Source organism: Dermacentor albipictus, chromosome 8, assembly GCF_038994185.2.
Source record: "Dermacentor albipictus isolate Rhodes 1998 colony chromosome 8, USDA_Dalb.pri_finalv2, whole genome shotgun sequence".
Taxonomy (NCBI): Eukaryota; Metazoa; Arthropoda; class Arachnida; order Ixodida; family Ixodidae; genus Dermacentor; species Dermacentor albipictus.
The window spans coordinates 119,974,734-120,000,691 of record NC_091828.1 but is presented as its reverse complement, the minus strand read 5'-3'; the positions used below and the strand labels follow the sequence as shown (position 1 = coordinate 120,000,691).

At 44.5% G+C, this 25,958-nt stretch overlaps 2 protein-coding genes and 1 long non-coding RNA gene across 4 annotated transcripts in view; 1 reads left to right on the top strand and 2 right to left on the bottom strand.

Annotated features, from left to right (window-relative positions):
* The window catches only part of LOC139049109 (uncharacterized), a 335,411-nt gene that overhangs the window by 293,992 nt on the left and 15,461 nt on the right, over positions 1 to 25,958 (bottom strand). Inside the window, exon 3 of one of the 2 annotated variants that reach the window (XR_011508121.1) lies at positions 11,042 to 11,125. The exons of the other annotated variant lie outside the window; for it this stretch is intronic. This is a non-coding gene — a long non-coding RNA (uncharacterized lncRNA). Of the gene's footprint in view, positions 1 to 11,041; positions 11,126 to 25,958 lie in introns of those variants that run through there. 2 annotated transcript variants of the gene reach the window in all.
* On the bottom strand, positions 284 to 9,240 carry COX6B (Cytochrome c oxidase subunit 6B). The gene is made up of 4 exons (XM_070524328.1): positions 9,138 to 9,240; positions 8,723 to 8,811; positions 6,890 to 7,004; positions 284 to 407 (listed from the first exon to the last, which is right to left on the bottom strand). The coding sequence occupies exons 2-4, from the start codon at positions 8,791 to 8,793 to the stop codon at positions 354 to 356; spliced, it is 240 nt and encodes a 79-aa protein (XP_070380429.1). The 5' UTR covers positions 8,794 to 8,811; positions 9,138 to 9,240; the 3' UTR covers positions 284 to 353.
* Positions 9,630 to 25,958, top strand: part of LOC139049102 (retinoid-inducible serine carboxypeptidase-like) — a 39,404-nt gene continuing 23,075 nt past the window's right edge. The window contains exons 1-4 of the mRNA XM_070524318.1: positions 9,630 to 9,853; positions 13,152 to 13,312; positions 24,629 to 24,718; positions 25,664 to 25,819. Of these exons, the coding sequence (XP_070380419.1) occupies positions 9,811 to 9,853; positions 13,152 to 13,312; positions 24,629 to 24,718; positions 25,664 to 25,819 (450 nt within the window). The 5' untranslated portion in view covers positions 9,630 to 9,810. The remainder of the gene's footprint in view (positions 9,854 to 13,151; positions 13,313 to 24,628; positions 24,719 to 25,663; positions 25,820 to 25,958) is intronic.

Below are 25,958 nucleotides of genomic sequence, written 5' to 3'. Positions count from 1 at the left end.
GACACAACGGAATCCGGCACAGATAACGTCACAGACACATCACCTCCTGTAATTCACGGCACAGCTGCTATACGCGGTACTTTGTGAAAAATGCATTCAATTCATTACTTTTCGCTAGTTTCTGCCTGAAAACAAGGTTGTGTCAACCGCTTTCAGCACCCAAGCTTTTGTTCAGGTGCATCTACATCTTGGTGGCAAAAGATTTTTTCAGTATCCCTTCAAGTGCAAGGAGTAAATATGAGCTTTTTGAAAAAGCAAAGTGAAGGGCACTCATACACAGATGGTCCACATGAACAGTATTATTGAAACTTAGACCCTACATCCCGACGATGCTGAAGTTCCGAAGCACCACTTCAAATCTTGCCAGCAAAGCAGTCATTTGCTATCTGGTCATCCCACTTGTCGATCTGCAACAGGAGAGGCAAGGAAGCACGTTCAGCTGCAGTAGGTGACAGGCTATATACCAGGCATTTTTTTATCTGCACAACACTCCTCTTTAAGAGACACTGTCATAGCAAGGCCCATGCCGTTTTTTGCATATACAACACATAGCTAAGGTGGACATTAGCAACAAAATCCTAGTGACAATTTTGTTAATTACCTAAAGGGTGCTAATTAGCCTTAATAATTAACCTTAAGGCATACGTAATTACAAAATTGAAGAAGAGCATAGTAAAGTCATGCCTGCTAAGCAGAAATCCCAAGACTAGCCCCACTTTCTAGATATGTAACCTTAACATGGTGCTACAAAATACATTCCAGTAAGTTTCCCAAAAGTGTGCCTAAGTGTTCTTTACCCGATTTTGAAGACTGACCTATCGAAAATTATGCTAATCTTGCAATGCTTTGCTAAGCAGACGTCACTTCAATACTACTCAGCTTCAATGTCACTGCTATACAGGTAACCAAAAGCTAAAGGGTCCCTGAAACATTCTTTTTCTTAACCCCAGAGACAAAGGGTATCTCTCAAAGAATTTTATCTGAAAAGAATTTCATGTGAATGCGCTATAAAATAAAACAGCTACAAGTGGTTCAAGCCAAGGCATTCCCCCTCAACTTTTGCACCAGGCAGCCATCTATGTCCTGCCTCCTTGGTAGGACACAATGGCTGTCCACTTCTGGTTGATTTCAACAAAGTGTGTTCCCGCGTCTCTTTCCTACGCAGTATTTCTCGTTAAGCCTGGGCTACATGGAACAAACACGAACTTCGCATGGTGACTGGAGATGCAGCAGCATGACGTGCAATGTACGCTGGCTTGCGCCACATGCAGTGAAAAAAGGACGAATGCCTCCGTGGGCATTTGCTGCATTTTAGCGAGTGTATGTACATGCAATGTACAAAGTAGCCATTGCCAGTATTATTTAGGGTTGATAATAGCATGATAACGCGTAAATATATAACACGTACATTTACGATTCTCTCTATATTACACTCACAGGATTTCTTTGTAACCGTTAGCAGTAAAAACAAGCTCTGCCACAGACAAGGTAGAGCTGCTGCTAACTAGTGAATGTGCTGAAGTTGATTACTTATAATGTTTCCTTTACTCTAGAATAAAAAAAGAGTAAGAACAAAAAAATATGATGACAGTAGGAATCGAACTGGTACTTCCTGAATGGAAGGTAGAGACAGTACCACAACACTAAAGTAAAATTCAAAATGGCGGCTCTCTGATGGACGATTTGTCACGTTGTAAGGCACGTTCAATCGCCTTTGCAGCACTTTTATTTTTTCGAATCTCGCCTTGTTAAGATATTTTTCTCCTACAATTTTAGGCAAACTGCATACAAAACATTGCTCGCTGGCAAACGCAGAAGCTGCGGTTACCGCTAAAAGTGACTTTTTCTTTTATTCCCCAGAACTGCAGGTGATCACTGGTGGTCAAAGAGGTTGGTGCTGACAATCGCTTGCAGTGCTCACATTTTCTGCAGCGTGCAGCAGCTGCAGCTCACTTCCTGCATGCACCTGCCGTGTAATATAAGCGTAGCACAGCGCTACTACGTCCCTAATCGTGCTGCTAAAGAAGACATTGCCGCACCCATTCTTTATTGACCACCCCTCTGCATTCATTGGCTGCCGCCACCACAGGTATAGCAGACAATCAGCCTTCTTAGTAGGAAGCGGGCCATTGGTTTAAAAGAAGTGTCTTAAGTTTATGGCATCTGTGTATTTATCTTCACGGTTATGCAAATGACTATGCGTACATATGGTATTAGAAATTAAGCCTAATGAAGTGGCGTGTTTCTAAACACTGTCGATGGTGTTGCATCGCTAGCCAATCGGATCGCTCGCCAGAGTGACATCACTCACCCACGCAATGTAGCACGGCAAGGGGTGGCTGAAAACTCTGGAGAGTGGCCCCGTTATGACCAGTGGCGACGCACATTTTTAAGACCTTGTAACAAATTACATGCTTTACGGAGAGCACTTAAATTTCTCTCTTCATTATAAAAGAAAGCTAACTTACCGACTCAATCCGTTTGTACACAATCGTCAAAATCGTTTGAGGGTCAGTTTAATAATTGAATAGGCTAATTACTACATTAATTAATTAGCAAAATTTTAGAATGTTTTCCTGCTGGTAATGCTGACCAACCACATGACCAACGTGCAAGACCGACAGCAGCCTAGCTATGACAGTTTCCTCTAAAAGAATGTGTTCTGCATAAAAAGAAAACCTGTTATATTCAAGTGATGAAAGCAGGTAAAGATTTTTCATACTTGCCCACATATAAGTAAACATTGACAATAAAAATATGGAAACAAAAAGCAGCAAGCGAGACCACGTCACACATTTTCTAAATTGCAGTAGGTATTTTAATTTTCCCGTACACTTCAACAGTGGTGCGGATTTTAGGTTTCGTCAGAATTTGGGACGATATCACCACATCAATGTTGTTACACCTACTGCAACTACAACTCAATATAAAATTGAGTTGCTGGATTTTTCATACCAAAATCAAGATCTGATTATGAGGCACGCTGTAGTGGGGACTGCAGCTTAATTCTGACCACATGGGTTTAACGATACTTGCCAACCTGCAAACTTTAGAATTCGCACATAAAGAAAAGGAAGGAGGGGGGGGTGTAGCTAACATTTAAGTTTGCCGTGGGCACAAACCTTTCGCTGGATAGATGCACAGTTTAATAGTGATGATTTATTTTTACACACAGCACTCAAGGAGCAGAAAACTTGGAGACTGATGACGGTGTTTACCGATCAGCTATTTTATCAGCGACTATGCTGCTGGTGAATTTCACCTGCTTCAGAAACTTGTCTGAATAAACTTGCTTGAAGAAGGTGCCCCTTTATTACATGGTGCCTTACATTGCTACAAGGTAGCAGCGCCAGTACCACATAATAAAACCCCTCAATCCCAATTTCTTTTTTTGCAATCTTGTGCCGCCCGACAATTTTTGACAAATCTAAAAGATTGTCACAAACCAAACTTTTCATAAAACTTGACAAACATGCATATAAAGCCCTACAATGTGCCCAAATTTGTAATACACAAAATTCGGGTGAGTTAGCAGGTTTGCACCTAAACCTAAGTACACTTGCATTCTTTCATCCTCATCGAAATACAGTCGTCATAAGTGGGAATTGAACCGATGACGTCGTGCATAGCACCACAAGGCTGTAGTTGCTTAAGCCACCACAGCAGTTTACTGGAGCATGTGTGGAACTTTGAATGAATAAACAAAAATAAATCCTCTTGAACAGCTGCGAGTCGACCGTAGGCCTATGTGAACCAGCCCAGACCTCAAGGCCCATTTCACAGACACTGAGGGTGCGTTACAAATCTCGCTAGCATTGAGGACAGTCTACATTGATAGCTAAGACAACAGCTTCGAGCCCAAGACATGGAACCTACATGGAAAAGTCTGGGAAGCGCCTCTGTGACAAGACGGTACCTCGCGTCGGCAAGGGAAAGAAAACGCACATATTATCTATGCATTTTAGTATTTTACATGCGCAAACCTACGAAAGGCACAATGTCGCTTATATTAAGTGCGTAAGAAGGCATGAATATGTTTTCCTGTGAGCAGACGAATTTCCCATAGTTTCCAAGCCTACTTCTGTTCAGCTGCCATCTTGTTTGGACAGCTAAGTGGCCTGCATCGTTTTTTACTTCAATGTTGTCTTTGCAAAACTATCTCTTTTGCCGGTTTTGCCAGAAGTGGGACTAAACTTGAAATGGTCGCTGTCTGCTTAGCCGTCTCTTTAGCCACCTAGGGCGAGTACTGGAACGCAGCCAGAGTGTCATGAGCTGAAGCCTACTACGTGACAAAGGCCTCTACCAGCTATCTGCACTCACTCGTGTCTTGCGTAAGCCAACTTCATTCTCGCGCCTGCAAATTTTCTAACCTTGTCACGCCATCTAATCCTCTGCTATCATCAGCTATGTTTCTCTTGCTCTGGCCGCTCTTCTCCACGATTCGGTTATTTTAATAGACCATCAGTTATTAAGGTGGAGCTTTCTTCACCTATGCTCCCCCCTTTGGGGGTGCCGGCTGCTGCTGCCTTACTAAATATACAACTTGAGGCACTGGGTAGGTGAGCATTCTTCAACAATCTTCCAGAATGGATACGTGCCACTCGGCAGGTACCCAAATAGACAAGCAGTACAAGAAGTGAAGAAGTCAGCAACAGGAGATTGAGGTCGCAACAGATGCAGCCGAGTGTGGAGAAAGAAGTGAACTAAGTGGGACCACAGCGTCAAGAAGGAGCTACACAGAAGTGAGGACATTTCAGTAAACAGCAACGAAAGCTACACCTATCAGCGATGTGTGGAATCTGCAGATTTACTTTTTTCCCTGGTCTATTTCAGTTTACCTGATTAGTAAAACGTACGTCAATATACGGGAGAAGGTCCCCGAGCACATAACTGAAAGTAGATCCCTCGTTAGAAAATGCAAATACGAAAAGTATGTAGCACAACAGTAGGACCAATCTAATCGTAAAGATTAAGGAAGAACTGACAAAATTTTTGTCCTACTCTTCTGTTGCTACATAAGATAGCGGCCAACTCTCTAATCACGGCATGACACCTCAATTCCTCACTCATATGAAGTAAATCATGAATTATAACATCTTTCAATGTGACAAATTCAAAAAGCGTGCCAAATTTATTGGCGTGGGGCTCGTCTACAAGTCATCTGTATACGTCATGAAAGTTATGGGGTCACATGGTATCATTGATGCCTGGGTTGCAGCAGTCAAAATCGCATTGTGATCGCCTTGTGAAAAGCTTAAGATGACGTAATAATAGGGGAGAGAAGGTGGAAAGGACAAAGGGCACTGCTCATTCTAAACGTGACAGCCAATCCCCATAGTGGGTAGGAGCAGAGAAGTTAGAGCACAACGACCAGAGGAGACCAAGCTTATTATCCCATTTGCAACGAGAAGTACAAAGTGAAAAAGGATATAGTGGTTTATGCACCACGTGTCCCATTTTCAACTAGACACAGTGATTGCGTCGCATGTGACTACTGGACCAGGAAGACCCACGCATGCATCAGTGATCTGTGACCACCAGCTCCAATTTTCGTGAGGGACAGAGGTACTTTGTAAACAAACCCTACGGCAAGAAGCCGCACTCGATTTAGCACACATTTTGAAACGGTCATCGCAAAGGATGTATAATCGGCAATTATTTCTTTTTTTGCATTCAAGGAATTCTGCCACAACACTGTAGTTACAAGGTCGCTGCTACCTGGTAAAGCAAAAATAGTGCGATAGATCATTTTTGTGCCCTCCTTTAAAGTGCATTATTTAAAAAAATATATAGCACAACACAACCGACTGTACATGATAAGGCTTAACAATATTGTCTACAAACTGGAAAGAGGTAAAGTACACGATTTCCAAGAATTAAAAAAAATACAAAAAAAGGAGAAAGAAGGGACATAATGCAGTCAAAACATGAATATGTCATATAAACAAACAGTTATCTAATAATAATTAACTAATGTACACTCTTAGTGGGGCCTAATGGTGAACATTTGATGTCCAGAAGTAAACTTGAACACCTTCATAAGAAAGTGCTTGGGGCCTCTGAAATCATTCATTATACAGGTCACTTCGTTACAAATGGTCACACACTGCACCCCTTCTAGGCGAGAATTATTCCTTTATTATACAAATCACTTCGTTGTAGAGATGTTCAACTGTACTATATGTCATGGTTATTGCACAATAAAAGCGCATTCGCACCCGTGATTGACAGAAGTCATGCAACTGACCGCGACTGGCAACCAAGAAGCAACTCGCAGCGACCGACAAGTGCAACTCCATCACCATGCCTAAATTCCTCGCAGTTGATGCTGTTCACGCCTGCTCGCACCGCCATAGGCATGGAAAATAAGTGTCAGGTCATACAGATCATACATCCTATTCCTGCGCCACTGATTGGTCCAGTATGTTTGCGACTACAGTCGCACCACTGAACAATAGAGCAGCTAGCAAAAGACCCAAAACAGTCACTTTCTGACCAACTCATTTTTTTTGCTTTCTTATTTTATCATGATGTTGAGAAATGGTTTGTGTTTCCAAAGTATGTTAAATTTACAATAAGTATGAACTCGTGGCTCTTAGAATTTGTCCTAATGTGCATTTCAGTGCTGAGTCATGTCCACATGTGAAGACATGTTGCATCTGAACGTTTCTTGTATTTTCTCTACTACGCATAACCTGTGTGCATAGTCGATATTGCATTGGCTACTAGCTTTGAAGCTATCAGTCCAAACAGTGTTTTGCACATTTTGTCTTTTATTCTTGAATATCTACTAAAAAAACAAGAAAGAAAAAGAAAGAAAACTTGGTTGCACGACTTTTGTGATTCACTGGTGCGAATGATCTCTAAGAGGATACAAGCGTTGCCTTACCCAGGCATTGGGGCACAAAGCCTTGTAGACCCTCTGGAAATACTTGCACGGCTCATAGCCCTTGCCCTTCACCTTCTCGCATCGGTGGAAGTCGACATAGTTCTGCCAGCAGTTCCTGAACGCACAGCAGGGGTAAACGAGTGTCACGACAACAGAGCTTTGAAAATTCCTTGAAATCTTGTCATAATAAAACTAAAAGGCTAATCATGTGAAAAAGAATGCAATCTGATGGCAATATTAGAGCAATCTGTTGTACGTTGTTACAGAAAACCGCACATTCCCAACATTCCCAATTAGAAATAGGTGGTTCAAAGGCTCAGAAAGTTGGGCAAGTGAATATGCTGGTTTGTAAAGCACAGTGTGAAAAAGAATAAAGAGAACTAGACAAGTGCAGCACTAATAACAATTATTTATAGTATATAAGTTTATTGAAGCCATGCAGAATAAATATGCAGAAAAGGTAGTATCATAGCCGTGTGCACAAAGCCACACAGACGACTTGCATTTTGATTTCCGTTCTTTTCAGGTTTCTTTTTTTGTTTTTCACAGAGATTCCCCCGCCAACACGATACTCCCTTTGCTGTATATTAATCATATGTACCTGTAATAGATTTGGTTGTCCAGTCCTTTTCTCTGGCCCCTTAACTACACTATTTGCACAGTTTTTTTCCATTCAAGTCGAATTAGGTTTCACATTTGTGTAACGCCCAGATACACAAAGATGGAAACTTCTACGACCTCTAACAAGTAGTGAGAGAAGTACACGCTGCCATCATACAAGCAATTCTATCACATGGAGTAGAAGCAGCTTGGAGCCTCGCACCTGCAGCATTAGTAATGTTCATGACTATCAACCTCTTAGCTGCCAGTCTCCAACACTGTTTTTATTAATTCAGGGATTTTACGTGCCCAAACCACGATCTGATTATGAGGCACGCCATAGTGGGGGGCTCCGGAATAATTTGGACCACCTGAGGCTCTTTAGCGTCCAGCCAATGCGTGCCAAACAGGAGTTTTTGCATTTTGCCCCCATCAAAATATTGCTGCCGCGGCCGGGAGTTGATCCCGCAACCTTGTGCTTACAGCCTAATGACAAAGCCACCAAGCAACCATGGCGGGTCTCCGATACTGCTAACAGTAATCCTAATGAAGCATTCGTTTCTGCACCTCTCTCTGCTGGATTAGGAAAGTTTCTAAGCTTCAGCAAGCTAACAATTAAGCCTGCACAACACACACACTTTCTTGCAGGTTCAGCAAGGTTCTTTGAAAGACTCGCTAGTCTATAGTGTTTTTAATTTCTAATTTACACACCCCTTAATAGACATCGAACATAACAGATCAACATGGAAGCTCTGTGGCATTAGACTAAAAATTATAAGTTTTCTCACTTTCCCAGTTTCAGTTATGGCGCTTGTAAATGTTATCACAGTTATACAAATGCAATACTGAACTGCTCTTTTCATACCGTTCTGGTTGTCTTTACGAAAGTGCAAAAGAGTCTTGGGGGATAAGAATGTCTAGTAGTGACAATCCGGCTTATTTATAGCCACTGCTTCCCGTTCATGCCGTTGATAAACCACTCGGCAGCTCCCCCTTCGTTAAGTAAAGGCACGCTTGGCTTTTGCTTTACTTGCGTGCGCGTAAAGCGAAGGAAAGAAATTACTATCTACAGGTTAGTGAAGGCATAAATCTTTCGGAATCTCGGGAAAAGCTAGTTTCAGCCGGGAAGCTGAAACGTGGGCCACGCAATACCCGGAGTGTCCGTTTTCGGACCCCCGGTCAAAGCACTCGGCGTGCAAAAGTGTCCCATGCGCGTGCTGCGATTGCACCAACCTCGTCTGGTTGGTGTTCGGGAACCTCGGGTCAAATGGAACGGTATGCAGCTGGAACTTCTCAGAAGACATGCTGGCCTCGGGAGAGTCCTGCAAAGGATGGATGCGCTTACGACAGAAGCACGCAGCCTAAAGCTCCTTCCTATAACAATTCACGCTCGAAGTAAAAGCACAAAACGAGTTAAAATCAACGTTACGTTACCGTAAATTCATCACTAAGAAACGATGAAAGCGTTTTTGACCCTACAACGACGCTGTCGCCGCTAAAGTTCTGAAGCCTAACCTGGCAAGCGCCGGCACAGTAATTTCTAGGAGAGTTCAGTAGCAAATTAAATGAATTGTTTACTATTATGGGAAGCTACTATGATTGATTAGGAACTCCTGAAGCACGAAGCAAATGCAATAGAAATGCTTACCCTTGCAAGGTCGAACGAAAGACACCAGGCTCTGAACGACACCTCCTCGAATCGATCCCGGATTGGATAGGCTTCTTAGCTTCGACACCTTCGAAGCCAACGCAAAGCCAGAGAGTAAAAGATGCTGCCGCTCTCGCTAAATCCGGCACAAAGCGTGAATGCTTTCTTTTAAAATAAAAGAAAGGATAATTTCGCGAATAATAAACAAGAGGTACACGGAAAACTACAGTAACAAGTAACATTTTCATCCCACCTTTTACAACAATTTCTTGAAACCAAAAGTTGAACACGGAGGTCATGCTTTTGGATTAAATAAACGACAAATAGCAAATCTCGAAGGCCGTGCTTTTGTGCATTTGAAGTACCAGAAGAGCAGGCGGAATCAATGCGCAATGACCGCCATGTTTAAAACAAACCACCTACTAGAGCTACAAGCATGGAGAGAAAAAAAAAATTTCCCCTATGGCTACAGATGAGTCAGCGCGGGCAATGTTCAAAAGCGAAACAGTAACCACCGCGGTTGTACATACATACGATAGCCGGGCGACGCGATAACGCTGTTCAGCAGGCGCCAGTGGGCTAGCAGACCTAGGCGCGATTTCATAAAGCGCTCGGATATTATCGCTGGAGTCGCACATCTCTCAGACCCGGCGGCTCCGTACAGAGAGCGAAGATGCGTTCAACTACCGCTGCCACGAGCTTTCTCGTCGCGTTGTGTAAGTACGCCTTTCGTTTTCTACGTGCGCTTATGCAAACTTCGACGCTCAATCTGCAGCAGACGTTGTCATTCGGTAGCCAAACTACTAATCGAGAGAACGTGTACAGTACTCGGCGAATTGCAACGGAAAATGGAGGTCGATCGCTCATACTGGCAATAAATGAAACCAATGCACGATTTAATTTTCGGTGCGATTTCGCTCCTTCGACATTTATAGCTTTATTTCGGCTATAAATGGTAATAATTGAACTTCCTCATCTTTTGGGCGCATCTGGTACGTAGATGTTTGAAGGCGCGATTAGTTCAGTGGTAAATCGGAACTAAAGCCGAGCCGTCCAGACGATAATAATAATATACTGAAGGTGCCATCCTGATCGAAGAGTATGGCGCAAGTAGTACCTTGGTTTGTGCCACCGCGAACAAAATATTAAAAAGAAAGAAAGAACGTGGCGAAAGTAAACCAAGCGGCTGACCAAACCGATCAATTTCACTTACCAACGAAGTTACAATGAAATCAGTAAAAGTATTTTTATTATTATTATTACCGATAAGTGGTCGCATGTTTCAGAAGCATATGCATCACTAGAAGCGCCGCTAAACACGTGCATCGGAGATAAGCGTAAGGGCGGGTTCGGAACAATGCAATCGGGAATGTCGCGTCTGCACCGGACGTACCGCGAGTGCAAAGATGCAAAAGCGGCATTTTCTTCTTTTTTTTTTTTTAATCGAAGAAAATCGGCGTCTCAGCAGTGCAAGATACGTTCTTCGCTTTCAGCAGCGAATGATTTGTTATATACGCTGAACCTGCTGTTCAAGAGTTCACTTTTAGCATGTATAAATCTCGTTATGAAAGCGATTGAAAAAATATATATTACGAAAAAGACCAGGTAAGAACGAGCAGACGGCTGGACAAGTAATACATACTAGATAGACATGTTCTATTGAGCGGCGACTGTCTTCAATCCAGCGCCGGCCGCGTGCGTTGTAGAGCCAACGACAATTTTTTTTTAGTAAATCTGAGTTAGAAAGTTAATCAGCCATCAATCAGCCATTAAGAAAGGTTAATCAGTCCGCTGGCGCCATTTGTCGCCGAAAATAAATTCTATGCTGAACTGCGCTAAAACAATATTTTTTCGCCGAAATACTTGGTATATATAGTTACTCATGGTAGCCTTGACTTAACAAGCTCGGGGCCTCCTATCTAAATGCATGGGAAAGGAGAAATCGTTTTTTCGGCAGCCAATAAGCCGAATTTGATGAGGTTTGTTACCTTTGAAAGAAAAGGTAAAAAATATAGTGACTGTTAGAAGCGTACTTTTTATTTAGGCCGTCGACTGTTTTCACAAAGACTACTGAAAACTGCAAAACATAGAAAAACGAAACTTTTAAGTTTGCCACTCTATAGCTCAGTAATGAAAAAATTATACATAATTCTGAAAACCGTATTTAATAATACATGTAAAGCGGAAAAATATGATGTATACACACTCTTGTGAAATATATTACTAATTTAATTGTGGAGAGGACCTTTGCAATACTTTTGTAAACATTGTGACAAATCCATGTAAGTTGTAAATTAATAAGTCAAACTTATCAAGTTTGATTAGGTACTCTAAGGAATGAACTTTGCAGAACTGGGATATGTGTTTTTGGTGTGGAGCTACGAATTTGTAAACTTCGTGCTACCATTTCTTTTTTCAAACTTGCCAACTTTTGGCAATTCTTATTTTAAAAATTCAAGTCAATTTCTCTCTCAAGTACAACAGATTCCATTAAAATCGGTCCAAAGGTTATCTTACAGAAGCATTTCTGCGATTTGCGTGTACTTGAATAGGCGGCATCGGATTTGGGTCCGAGCTAAAGCTCACTCCTAACTACGAAGTTATAAGAGGAAGCTTTAGATCTGGCCAAACTCCGACGCGGCCTATTCAAATACATGTAAAACGCAAAAACGTTTTTGCTGATAACCCCTGGACCAATTTTAATGAAATGTGTTGCATTGAGAGAGAAAGTTATATTGTAGTGACCGTTGGAAGCGGAATTTCGGTTTAGGGCCTGAATTTTGTTTAAGACTTTCAAATATTCGAAAGTTTGAAAGATATATAAGCACGAAGTTTACAAATTAATAGTTCTGCATCAAGAATAGATATCACGGTTCTGTAAATCGCATCCACTAGACCATTGAAAGCGGACAAATTTGACATGTCAGTTCATATCTTACGTGAATTCGTTACGTTGTGTACAAGGGTTCTGCAAGAGCTGTATTTCCATATTACTATTTTTTTTTAGATTCATGTATAACATATCAATTTTGTCCGCTTTACATGTACTATTGGATGCAATTCACACAACTGTGATATCGTTTTTCATTGCTGAGTTACAACGTTCTAAACTTGATAGTTTCGTTTTCTGAAAATTTGCGATTTTTGCCAATTTTTAATAAAACATTCACGGTCTGCACAAAAATTCTAAGCGAACAGCCACAAGATATTTTCAGTTTTCTTTTAAATGCAACAAATCTAACCAAATCTGGTGCAGTGGTGCAGATACCTTGTTACCCAGCCCAGCCCTACCGTTTCGGCGTCTGTGACTGTACGCGAATCACGTGGAACTGTCATCAAGGTGGTTGCACTAATCAGCAGCTTGACATATATAGCTTCGAGGCTGCAGTGCTGCACGTGTAAACGCGTTCGATAACTCGTCCACGTACAGTCGAATTTGAATGTGGAAGCAGCACCGACTGATTCTAATGCGAGTTCGTCCAGCGAGAGTGACGTTTTTCCTCAGTTATCAGATTAGCATTCTTTCGTAAGATCGCGTGTACTTAAGGATAATTATTTTTTATTGTCTGAATAATAAATACCAGCTGTTTTTGGTAGAGTTTCAAAATTTCTCAAAATTTCCTGAAAAATAAAACAGGGAAAACGCCGTTTTTCTTTCCTCCAGCTCAAAATTCCGGCAAGTTTGCATGCCTATGCTAGAGTGAAGTTCTAGCAGCGGATACTTGAACAAGCCAATTAGAAGTTAATTAATATGCTAATTAAATCAAGCATCATTCCGCTGTTTCTGTAAAATTGCGCTCTCCGTGGCCAGAAATAAACAAGTGAACGATTCCAATTTCCCTTGATGTGGAACTATTTTTTGCACTTGCGCCTCCCCGCCAGGGTATAAACCGAGGCAATCCCGCATTTTTTTTTTTCATTTATTGTTCTGCGAAAGTTTGACCACTCCCCCGACGACTCCGTCAAATTCGCAATTCCGACCGTACACTTTATTTGCCGTTTCTCGACCCGCAGTGGTCTTCGGCAGCCACTCGCAGGGACCGACGGGATGCCTGGCCGAAACGCGCGAGTCGTGGAGCTACGTCAAGGTGCGGGAACACGCCTACATGTTCTGGTGGCTCATGTTCGCCGACCAGCCCGACTACCAGGCGGCGCCACTGATCATCTGGCTACAGGTATGTATGCCGTCTGCGCGCATCGTAGAGTTTCTCACTATATTACCCAGAAGGAAATCTGGCGCTGCTGCGCTGAGAATGGGAAGACGTCTATCCAGCGGTCGATTTAGGCACCGCTGGCCTCCTTGAAGCCCTTGGGTTCAGCGGGAGCAGTAGTAAAGCAAACAGGTCCGCAATAGACATTAGTAAGAGGCGATTGGAGGATTAGTGGAAGAAAAGTAGGGAAACGACAAAAGACGGAGACGTACAAAAGCACAGTTCGCAATAGGGGATCAGAAAATTTGGACGTGGTAGTCCATAGTGTTTTTTTTTTTCATTGGTTAACCTAGGTAGGACATTAGGCAGCATAGTAGCAAGAGCTTGGTGGCGCAACCCACTGCCCCGTTCCAAAGGGGACGCTCATAGCATCCATCCATCCATGTATCGGAATGCCGGTATACTGTGACTTCGCGGATTGGCATCGTTCTCGGAGAACCAGGCAAGCACCGTTCCGTCTGTCACAGTGATTCATTCACTAGTAAAACTGCACGTAAAAAGCTGTTTTAGCTTCATTATTACACAAAAAACATGTTTTGTTTAACTATGAGAACTTGTTATTGCATGTACAATTATATGATACGCATACAAGTCTCAGCGGGCCGCTAAAGTTGGAGGACAGACGACAAGATTTGCGCTCGCTTCGAAACAGTTTGTCGTCTGTTCTTGCTTTTCTTCCCCTCGCCATGCATTGTAGGTGAGTAAAGATGCAATAAAGATTACGTGAATGGAAACATTTTATGAAGATTTGACTTTAAAAGGCGTTATTTGTGTAGCAATATCCACGTTTTAGACGAAGCCTCTTACAACGCCAGCCAACACAAGTCTCGCAGACGCATATACCGTCATTCCCATGACGGCACAGCGCCCCTTAAGAAGCTCCCATAAACAGTGGCGCCAGATTTACCTCTAGGTGTTATAGTGAGAAACTCTATGGCGCGCACCCTTCCCTCCCCTCCCCCCACCAAAAAGGAAAGGGGGGAACAAGAATGGTACCCGGTTGCATCAACTAAAGATCCTAGAAGCACGCTATTAGAATAAGTGCGCTGCATGCCTTCCACTGAGCATATATTCATATGTAAATTATTTGAAAAACGACAGACTAAGGAAGAACGAGAAGGGGGCTAACCGAGGGGCCCGAATTTTTATTAGTCATATCTCAAGAAGCCAACAAATACTCACACCGAGAACAACACAGGGGAAATTACTTGTGTCTAATAAACGAAATAAAGAAACGATGAACTAATGGAAATGAAAGTGGATGAAAAAAACAGCTTGCCACAGTTGGGCAACGATCCCGGGCCCTGGGATCGTTCCTCACCTGCGGCAAGCTGTTTCGAACATTTCCTGCCACTCGTATATGTATTTCCAATAATGTAACATTTGAACGGTCCCGCAAGAGTTTCCGTTCAACAACGACCACGTGACCGTAGCACTTCGGAGGCGTGTACACGCCGCTCTCCCGCAATGACCGCGGTACAGTGTACTAGAATAGTACACTGTACAGCGTACTAGTACAGTGTACTAGTACCGCACTAGTGTACTAGTACCGCACTAGTGTACTAGTACCGCATACTAGTACAGTGTACTAGAATAGTACACTGTACCGCGGTCATTCTATTCTAGTACACTGTAACCCCGGACGCACGCCGTGTTCAACGCCACTCCCTTCCACCGCGGCCGTCTCCAACGTTGTAGACTTCGCGAGGACATCGCTCCGAGAAGTGGCGTATCGTCTCGTATGCGAAATAGGCATGCAAGCTCGCGCGTCTTATCGCTTCGGTCGCAGCGCGGGATCCCGTCGCATGCGAGCGTGCATTGTGAAGACCGTTATCGCGCGGTGGAGACTCCGCGGGAGATCTCGTGTTTCCCGCGCTTCGGCAGACACACACATCGCCGCGTTGCTCGGTAATCCCGTGCAAGTCCACTATCGGCTCTTTGTTTACACGCACGAACGCCTATCACAAACACACACACAGAGAGAGAGCGAGAGAGAGAGAGAGAGGCACGTGATGGTTCCTATCGGGCACCATTGGAATCAAATGCAGTTAGCAGATATCGTGCATTCGCCTGAAATTGCGAAGACTTGCGACATGTTCTGGTCTCCTGCGCGCGGTGTCGCTGACTAGCAGCTGACGTACAGTCAGCAGCAAAAGTTTGCGATCCGCCGTGGTTGCTCAGTGGCTATGGTGTTGGGACGCTGAGCACGAGGTCGCGGGATCGAATCCCGGCCACGGCGGCCACATTTCGATGGGGGCGAAATGCGAAAACACCCGTGTGCTTAGATTTGGGTGCACGTTAAAGAACCCCAGGTGGTCGAAATTTCCGGAGCCCTCCACTACGGCGTGCCTCATAATCAGAAAGTGGTTTTGGCACGTAAAACCCCACTTTATTTTTTTAAGTTTGCGGGATGCGGTTTCTTTTTCAAATGTGAATTCCTGCACTGTTAAGGAATGACACTTCGTATTTAATGAATCACTCTGTAGGCGGCGAAGGCTACCATCATACATGCTGGAAAATTTAATTCGAGGCTGTGTGACCACGCTTCGAGAGAATTTAGCTTCTCGGCAGATCCTGCGTCGCGTAAACTTTTGCGGTTGACTGTACAAACCACTCGGACGTTTCTGGCAATGGCTGACTGGGCTTTAACTGTTTAAAGCGAAGCCTTCCTCGGGAACCAGCCCGGACTTTGTTGACCGCGGCTACTGCTGCTGCTGGGCTGTCTTGTCGAATAGCTCTTGCAGAGGAAAGAAGAAAATGACAGTGGCTTATCCTTACGCGATCTGAATGCGAAGGCGTTACGACTTCTATGATGAATTGGTTACGTCCCTGATACGTGACGCCGTACGCATTGTCGTGTGTCCTCCACAACTCTACTTTAATCCACCTCGCCGTAATTTGTACCGGCCTTAATTAACTTTGCTGTAGTTTGTACCAACCTTAATTCACCTTACTCTGATTTGAACCAACCTTAATCTGCCTTAATCCAATTTAATTCACCTTCACTCACTTCACCTTAACTCACTTTACTCCAGCTTAAGACACCTTGCACTTTTGCTAACTTTATTTATGTATTTCTACTGACGTCGTACAGGACGCTGATGAGGTCACTGATGATGATGATCTTTGACCAGTCGTTTCCTACAACGCCGACTTTTCTCTCTCTCTCTCTCTCTCTCTCTCTCTCTCTCTCTCTCTCTCTATATATATATATATATATATATATATATATATATATATATATATATATATATATATATACAATGCTTCGGCATTAATAAATTAATTACGCCTCCGACGGTGAGATCGAACCCCAGTATCACCGGCTCAACAGCGTGATCACAACCTATCCACTTGGCCGCAGTTTTTCTTTTTATTTGTGTCGTTCCAACGCATAAAAAACGTAGCTCTTTGAGCCAGGCGATCGGAGTGTTTGCTTCATGTCACGTAGCACGCGCCATTTTCCGTTAGGCCAAAGACGCAGAAGTGAAATGGGGGGGGAGGGGGGGGGGACGAACAACAGTCCACCGTATCACAGTCATGCGCGCCGTACTTATCTCGGCACACACCTGTTCTCATCATTGTTCCAGCGATAAACACCAAGCACCGCATGCGACGTCACTGCGTCGACCTCTGAGTGCGCGTTAGTATACGGGATGACAATAAACCTTGCATAGAGCAGCAATAAAGAAGACACTTGTACGCATCACGTGCTGTTCCATGGCATTGGATTTAATTAACCGCTTACATTTAAATTAACGTTTAATTAACCGCTTCACAAAAGCTTCGCATTATGCACAGACTACAGCGTGTGCGTTGGATCTGTATAATGACCGCACGCACAGTTGTCCGTCAGTCGTCGTTTCAGCTGCACGATTGACGAGCTTGCACTAGCAAGGTGCAAATACCACGCGCTTTTTGGTTAAGCCCCTGCGTTTGCTGCGTCGCAGCGTTGATTGCGCCGCCATCTAGCGTGCACACTGTCAAAAGGCTACTGCCTCCGAGATTTCGGTTTACACGTTTGCTTTCTTTCTTTTTCCCCCGCCTTTCTTATATCGTTAAAAGAAAAATTATGGGGTTTTGCGTGCCAAAACGACGATCTGATTATGAAGCACGCCGTAGTGGGAGACTCCGGATTGATTTTGACCACCTGGGGTTTTTTTAACGCGCGCCTAAATCTTAAGTACACGGTTGTTTTTGCACTTCGCCCCCATCGAAATGCGGCCGCCGTGGCCGGGATTCGATCCCGCGACGTCGTGCTTAACAGCGCAATGCCAAAGCCACTGAGCAACCACGGCGGGCACTTTTTTTTTTATTATCCTCAATCTTTTTTGCGCGATATATACACAAGATGATTCCGACAGGGTTACACCAACCAACGCAAAAGCTAAATGTGACTAGAAGTAAAATTTTGCTGCATCTCTGAGGCACATATGACACACCAGAAGGCTTCAACAAGCATCAAGTATAACTTGCTGTCGCGAATAAAATCTGCCTGTGTATGTCGCAGGAACACCTATTCGAAATGAATGAATGAATCAATGAATGAATGAACATGTGTGCAGAACGATGCCCACAGGCTCAAGTGGGTGGTTTAATTCAATTCAATGCTTTATTTATCTTTCTGTGAAAGAAAGAGCTCTAGGCTCGTGCTCGGAAAAGTGAAATTGTTTTACTGCTCAGGCTCAGTGCGAGGCTATACCAGCATGGTTTAAATGAATGAAAAAAAGACCGGCTCACGTGACGATTGCACTTCGATGCAGTAATCGCACGAAACCTCCACGTGCCGAAGAGGTATTCAGTCGTAAGATCCAAGCGAACAATGCAGCAATCGCGTTGGCAACTGTTTTCTCTTTTTCGCCCACGGGCTCCGAATTAAAAGCGTCCCCCCGAAGATATGAGCCGATACGAACTCCTTCTGTCACCGCCCTTATCAGTCAGAGAACTGTCGCACGCCATTGTCTCAGTCCGTGCGTCAAATCATCCATTCATTGGCATCGAGAAGAGTGCGATTTGAAGCTATTTCAAGGCAAGGCGTCGGTAGAGACGGAATTACATTTTATCTGGCACGGGTTTACTTTCCAGACAAAGTGTCAAAACTTGCAGAAGACTCGCGTGGATGTATTGCGTGCATTTCGACCGCGATTGCAGTTAAAGGTACACACTCCTCAGCTTTCGTAGCGTCATCATGTTTACGAGTATAAATCATCGTGCTTCCTCAGCCCGAAGATCGCGTCGGGAATGGAAGACCCGTTTGTATTCATCACGGAGAAAGGAAAGAAAAATAGCGTTCGCCTGTCTTCACGACATTCTTGCTACTTGTATCGGCGGAGTCATGGTGAAAGCAACGCAATTGTGTACACCGCAATGCAGCTACATAAAACGCTATGCGAATGTATACAATACGCATCTACTGCCACTCAGGGAATGACACACGACGCTACAATTCGCAATGCGAGGTCATAGGATACAGAACGCGAGGTGCTGAAGTCGAGGAGCAAACTTTTGTTCATTTCTGCACCTCACACCTCCTGAACGCGAAGATGCGAAACCGCCATCCATAGCCGCAGACTTCGAGCAATTTTCAACGGAAAACTTGCGAAAGCACTCACCAGCGTGTTCGCGTTATTCCTCGAGGCATTTCACGCCAGTAAAGGTTGCCCGTGGGTAAACTTTGCCGTCTTGACCTGACAGCCGCCATCTTCGGGTCCAAGTCCATGTCGCAGACGGCAAAGAGGAGGGAGCAGAAGTCCGCGCATTTATGAAGCCTACTTTACTGGTACAGCAAGCAGACGACCAGACGAGTGACCCAGCGGGAAGCTGTGAGAGCGAGTGCACTCACGCGAGGTCTGTTAATCAGACTTACTGCCTAATCTTCAGGACTAATGGTCAGGCGAGTGTTTTCAGTTTTCAGAAACGCCGGTCTCTCAAAGCGATGTGCGCGAGTCGTCAAAGTGCAAAAAGGTTGTAAAACTAGACGCCTGTTAAAACATATGATACGAGAAAATGTAGCACCATAGGCCTAGAATAAGATACGAGCCAATGAAGTGAGCGTAGTTCCACGGTTTCTTGCAGGAACTTACTCGCAATGTTTTGTTTTGCTGTCGTTCGGCTCAACGAGTGTCAAGAATTGAACGCCAGGAGGCGAACGATAAGCTGCTTCGAAGACTTCAAACTTGACAGCTTTGCTGGAACGAATTGCATATCATGCGCTAATTCGTGCGCGCGTCGTTTAATGCGCGCAGCTCCTTTATATATATATACATATATATATATATATATATATATATATATATATATATATATATATATATATATATATATATATATATATATATATACGTGTGTGTGTGTGCGTGTGTGTGTGTGTGTGTGTGTGTGTGTGTGTGTGTGTGTGTGTGTGTGTGTGTGTGTGTGTGGTGCCGAAAGTGACGGCAGTACCACCGCATACTTCTGACGTCACGCTTGCCAGAAACGCTCCCCTGCGGACTGAATTCAGTCGCAGGATTCGCCTATAGCATAGTTATCTAAAACACTATACACCTCACGGCAACTATCGCAACTGCGAAAAATGGATGCTTCACTGACGCAACATCCATCTACCCTATAATCTGCGTTAACAGCGAGGGACACTAAAGGCAAATACTAAGTCGACGTGGAGTGTTTAAATACCATTCTATAAACCTCGTAATGATTGTTTTGTGCCAGGAAAAGACTTGGTTTAAGAGAAAACTACATCTGTTTTTCGAAAGTCGAATCTACCGCCACCCAACCGGGGGACTGGTGACGTTGCATACGCCATCACCACCGTTTGCTGCCGTCGGTGAGTACACCGACGGCCGACAGATGGCGGTACCGAGCCAAGACCGAGCCAAAGTGGATTCGTCGCTGCAGCTGCTTTTTGGTCGAATGGCGTCGACCGTTCTGGCATCCCGCGACATCACGTGGAAGTTGAATTCTCTGCCACTTGCAGTTTGCGCGAATTTCACGAGCCAGCAAAAGCAGCGCAGCACTACGCGATAACAAAACTACTGGAACGCGAAAGCGTGGGCGGCGCGGAGTCGAGCGAAAACGAAACCTTGCGACCGCACGCGTCGTTGTCAGCGACGATTTCAATGAGTTCTTTTTTCTAAAAATGAAAATAGAACTGGACAAGTATCATTTTATTCCATCTTATAGTACAATACAAGGTTGTTTTTTTGCAACTAATAGTTGAGTAGTGGTGAAAGAATTTAAGTGCCGAGTGCTTTCGTCATCGGGCAAGTGCTTGAATGTCCCGAGGGAGGAGTCTCTAGTCATGTCCTGCATTTACCTCAATTTCTCGATTATTAAGGCCCTGTTCGGGATAATATTGACGCCTTAGAGATTCTCGGGCACTAATCTATCACTTCAGCTTGACAGAGTATTTGCCTTCAATGTCCCTTTAACAACGCTGCTTGCCCCCAGTCGAAGAAAGAAATAAAATCATTTGTTCGGCACTTTTTTTCTCTCTAACCGTTGCCCCACCAAGAATTATGCAACACGGTGGAAGCTACATCTTTGCGAACGAGGGCTTCAAACCAATCAGCTATGAAGGCGGACGCGCGTCTGCAATATTTGAGGAAAGCACAAAATTTGTTTTCGAGCAATGATGTCGATCAGGACCTGAAATGCGAACGTGCACGCGTTATAGCTCGCGTACCTTACTACCTCGCCTCACGGAACGTGTTTCTCTAAACTCCGGTACATCGAGCGATGAGCTTTCTAATGGAAATTCGGGCGTTTCTCGTAACATCGGTCGCAGGGGCATACGTGTCAGAACGCTGTTTTTGCATGCAAGAGATTCGTCTGCTGCAGCAAAACAGCAGACGTGAGCAGAAGATGGCGTAGAGCGAGATCCCGTCCGTGCACGTCTGTACGCACCCGTATCGTCTGCTGTCGCAAACGGCAAGCAGACGTCGCCGCAGCAGGGCTTATACAGCAAGATACAGTTTTTTTCGGACGCCAAATCACAGCACACAAGCTGTTAGCAACCGAACTCCGCGTGATATGGTATATATTTATAGAGATATAAATCTGCCCGGAGCGAGGATGGCCTCCAAATCTAGACACCATCATCTCGCATGACCGACCCTTGCGCCGGCATAAATTATTGATCGGTAACCTGATGAGATGTTTGTCAGTGAGGGCGAGGCGTGCGACGGAGAAAAAAATAAAAAACTGCTTCCTTCGTGTCTCCATCGGAACGGGGTACGGGTGATGAACAAAAAACAAAGAAAGGGGACATAAGAAGAAAAAAAAAGAGAGAGGTATCGGGTTTCCACGTATCTTGTGCAGCTCAAAGTTTGTGCCCGCGCATGTATCCGCATACGGTGCATGCGTGTGTACGTAACTTTCCATGTCAGCCCATCGCCCAAGCTTATGCTTAGCCCCACGGAGTCCAACGTATCACTTTTCAGTATTGCGTAAGGGGGGCTAAGTTGTTCACAAAGAGATAAAAAGCTGTTTATACAATGATATATATATATATATATATATATATATATATATATATATATATATCTGACAATTGTATGGGCAGTCTAAAACATATGGCTATATACGTTCCTAAAAAAATTGCTTCAGACAATTAATGGGGATCTATGATGTTACGCGACAAACGTGTCACAATGCGCAATTTCGTAAAGTTTGCGGAAGTGCAGACGAACAAAGCAACGCGATCTATCCAGTTACAAGCTACCTTGGTGCCAGAGCAGTGTTGCTACAGTTACTGATTTACCTACAGGTCTACCAATTTTTTATAAATTTCCGTGATTCAGTGATAAAGCTTCAGAATCTAATGAATTTTTGACGTGTTCCAGAAAAGCGATTACGAAATACCTAGTACTTTTTTTTTCGAACGATACCTTTTCTACTTACTATATTTTCTATGAAATCCGCTTATCTTACAATAGATAACTGGTAAAACTCGTCAATCTTTACTGCGCGCAGGATCCACTATGGCGATATGTGGCTATTTATTTTTCACGTTTAAGGCTGAAGCGTAGTCCAACACCATGTCCAAAACACACTGAACACTTGAGACTTCCGGTACATACCACATGTCATTCGAGACCCTTCCAAAACTGGTTCGAAGGCTAGAAGGAGGCAGTAGTTCTATAGTTAGAGGGTTCGAGATTCACTGTACGCCATGTAATTGTGTTACTTCTTCGAATTATTCTTCGAAGATGGCACGTTGTAGAAATTACAATAGGCGCCGAACCTATGCCGGCAAACTTGAACTCCGTTTAAAATGCCTCTTTTTCCAGCCTTAAAAAAGAAAAAAAAAAGAAAAACTGCCCATGTCTTCTAAATTTCTCGCAAAAATCTGCTACTATTTTTGTATGAGCTGTGGCAGCAGACGGAGTTCGCCAGCATCGTCTGCGCGGGTGGGTCGGTACGTAGCAGACGGCTTAAAAGAAGAAGCAGACGGCCACGCCATGCGGCTCGAAGAAAAACAAAAGGCGTCTGCTCGTGCCTTTGGATTAAGGTGTCCGAGCGGCCGTGTAATGGAGTCACGTCGTCGGCGAAGGCTCAAGGCGGATTAGCTGGCAGGCAGCAGCTGACGCCGCCGCAGCTCCGAGACTTGATACGCGCAGTTGTTTCAAGCGCGCGACGACATGGCGCCGAAAGCGCGTACGCGCGCAACTCACGCTAAGAAAAACACACACACACATGAACTGCGATCGCTGGGCGTTGCTAACGCTGCGCGTAGGTTGCGTCACGCCCGCGCAAGCAGCGCCCCCTACCTCGGAAAAGGTGAAGCAATTACGCCCCCCCCCCCCCCCCCGTTGGCGAACCTTGAAAGTTACTTTGTTCGGAGTTAATTTGTTTGGCTAACACGGCGTTGAAGCGAGTTCGTTTCCTGCATGGGCGCATGTTTACAAAAACCCCTCATGTGCAGCCGCTATTACTAGACTCTGCAACGCGAGAGTTCGCAGGACATGGCCTAAGTACGACGCACACATCGTAGAAGGCGGGTACACGAAAAAAGGAGCACGAAGTATTTACAAGGAACGAAGAAAAACGGAACGTATAAAAACTCTGCTTTGACTAGAAGCAGCGACGTGTTTTCGTTGACTGACGCCCGTGAATGCGTGTTTCGCGAATTTATTAACACACCTTGACGTGTTTAGACTAATGATGTCTCTATAAACGCTCCAATGCCAACAATTATCACGAAGCCTCTCGAGTGGGTGGGTATACGCGAATACCCTGTCTACTCGACCTATAATAATGACGAACTATAAGTATCTGCAATGTACAAAGTACAAACGTAGGTCGTTTGACTGATGCCAAATCAACCAATCAATCAATCAATCAATCAATCAATCAATCAATCAATCAATCAATCAATCAATCAATCAACGCTTTATACCAGTTCAGTTTTCACAGAACACCGCGCGCTTGAGAGGATAAAGCGGTCTAAACTAGCAAATGACAAAGATCTCGGACCTACAACATAGCATTGAAAATTGCGAAAAAAAGAAAACAAATAGGCAAAATATAGCAAGGCAAAATATAGCATAATAAGTTGGATAGAATGAGTATACTCTCAGTTTTACAATGAACAGTGCAGTCACATATATGATTGTACAAAATTGACATTCAATTTTCTCGACTCACGCGCTTTTCAAGAAGGAACCGTGGTTCAGGTATGGCGGCAGAAAGAAGCCGACATATCCTTTAATAAGTACGGCTTGAGCCACCCATACACTGTAAGATAATTTACACCCTTAAAAGTGAAAAAGGGTGTAAATGTGTATATAACTCACACCTTTAGGGTGTTAGTAATACATGTACACCCTATTTCACTTTTAAGGGTGTAAATTATCTTAGTGTGCTCGAAGCATACACGAAAGGAAAGAGCGCGCGCGGCAGCCGAGCGAGCCGGAGCGAGCGGTCTCCTGGCCGTGACGTCACTCACGAGAGGGCGCCACCCCAAATTCTCGCCGCTGTAGGCCGACTGGATACAGCATATCGGGTTACATACCGACCATTATACCGAAGCTTTCCATGTCTCTCTTGCTATTAAAAAGAACGGCGGGATAAAGAGGCTAGAAACACGATTCAAACAGCTAAGTGGGGGGAAGCAGGCGAAAAAAGAAACGCTAATCGACACTAAAACAAAGATGTCTAAAATCCGGAGCCCTCAACTATACATACGGCGCCTCTCATAGCCACATAGCTGCCTTGGGACGTTAAGCTGCCATTGATCCATCAACGTGTAGTGTCTGACTCAGTGGTTCTCATCTACCGCAGGGCGGTCCAGGCGCCTCATCGACAGGATTCGGCAACTTCGCCGAGATCGGCCCCCAGGACGTCCAGCTGCTGCCCAGAAATCACAGTTGGGTATGCAGACGCTTTCGCTTATACTTCATCACCGCCATCAGCCTGGCTACGCCCACTGCAGGGCAAAGGCCTCTCCCATACTTCTCCAACTACCCCGGCCATGTGCTAATTGTGGCCATGTCGTCCCTGCAAACTTTTTTAATCTCATCCTCCCACCTAACTTTCTGCCGCCCCCTGCTACGCTTCCCTTCCCTTGGAATCCAGTCCGTAACCCTTAAGGACCATCGGTTGTCTTCCCTCCTCATTACATTTACACTTAGCGTGTGCCAAATCCCGGGCGTTTTTAGCACCGTTGAAGCCAAGCGAGTCGATCGGCCCAAGCCGTGATCATCACGTCAGAGCGCGCGGTAGGCTTTAGTGTTCCCGTTATGCAGATAGAGCCACGACAGAGAAGCCGAATAACCTAGTGTCGAATAAAGGCTACCCTGAAACAAACCTTTGGCCAATACGCTGAGTCACGTGTTGGCCTCACTTTTCGAGGGAAAAACCGACGGGAATGGCTTCGCGGAGAGTTGGCTTGCCAAGGCTGGCTGCGTGATTCTCCCTCCTGGTTTCTCTATACCGAGACACCAGGCGTTCTTTGTCGTGGGCCACTTCCGGTGAGCGGTAATGGCGCCTTTTTTTATTTTCAGTTTCCGCATTAAAAACGTAATCTCTGCGAGCTTTCCGTGGCGCATCCACTCAAATACTCACTATTCCACTATTTCACTATTCCATATCCACTTTTTCAAATATTTTGCAAGGAGACTGCTGTATGACTACACTACCTGAAACTAGCTTTTTACGCGGCCCAAAATTTCGTAGCGACTGACCTTTAAGTAAGCGCCTAACAAAAGCAGTTCGCCTACGCCTTGTTATTTGTTGGCCGTATTAACCGAAGATGTCCGACAGTTCTTTTTATTAGCATTCATGTTTTTATTTAGGTTTCACATCTCTGACCCACAGGTGCGTTTCGCCAACCTGCTCTTCGTGGACAATCCGGTTGGCGCGGGCTACAGCTTCGTCACCAACGAGACAGGGTTCGCGGTCAACAACTCGCAGATCGCCACCGATCTGGTCACAATGATCTCCGTGTTCCTCGCGAAGATGCCCGAGTTCCAGGCAAGCCATATATACACGCCTAGGTTCCATTAGTAAACCCACATTGTACAGAAATCGCTTTATCTGAAATATCGCTTGATTCTAAGTTTTCTGTGGTTTCAATCAGGGTGCTTGCATTTTATCCCGCATTATTCGAAGC

Bases quoted from the DNA above. Each gene is read 5' to 3' on its own strand.
- COX6B (XM_070524328.1), bottom strand. From the start codon at position 8,793: ATGTCTTCTGAGAAGTTCCAGCTGCATACCGTTCCATTTGACCCGAGG. The intron at 7,005-8,722 runs GTTGGTGCAATC...CTGTGCGTTCAG, and splicing joins CCGAACACCAACCAGACGAG to GAACTGCTGGCAGAACTATG. The intron at 408-6,889 runs GTAAGGCAACGC...CTCCTGTTGCAG, and splicing joins CTTTGTGCCCCAATGCCTGG to ATCGACAAGTGGGATGACCA.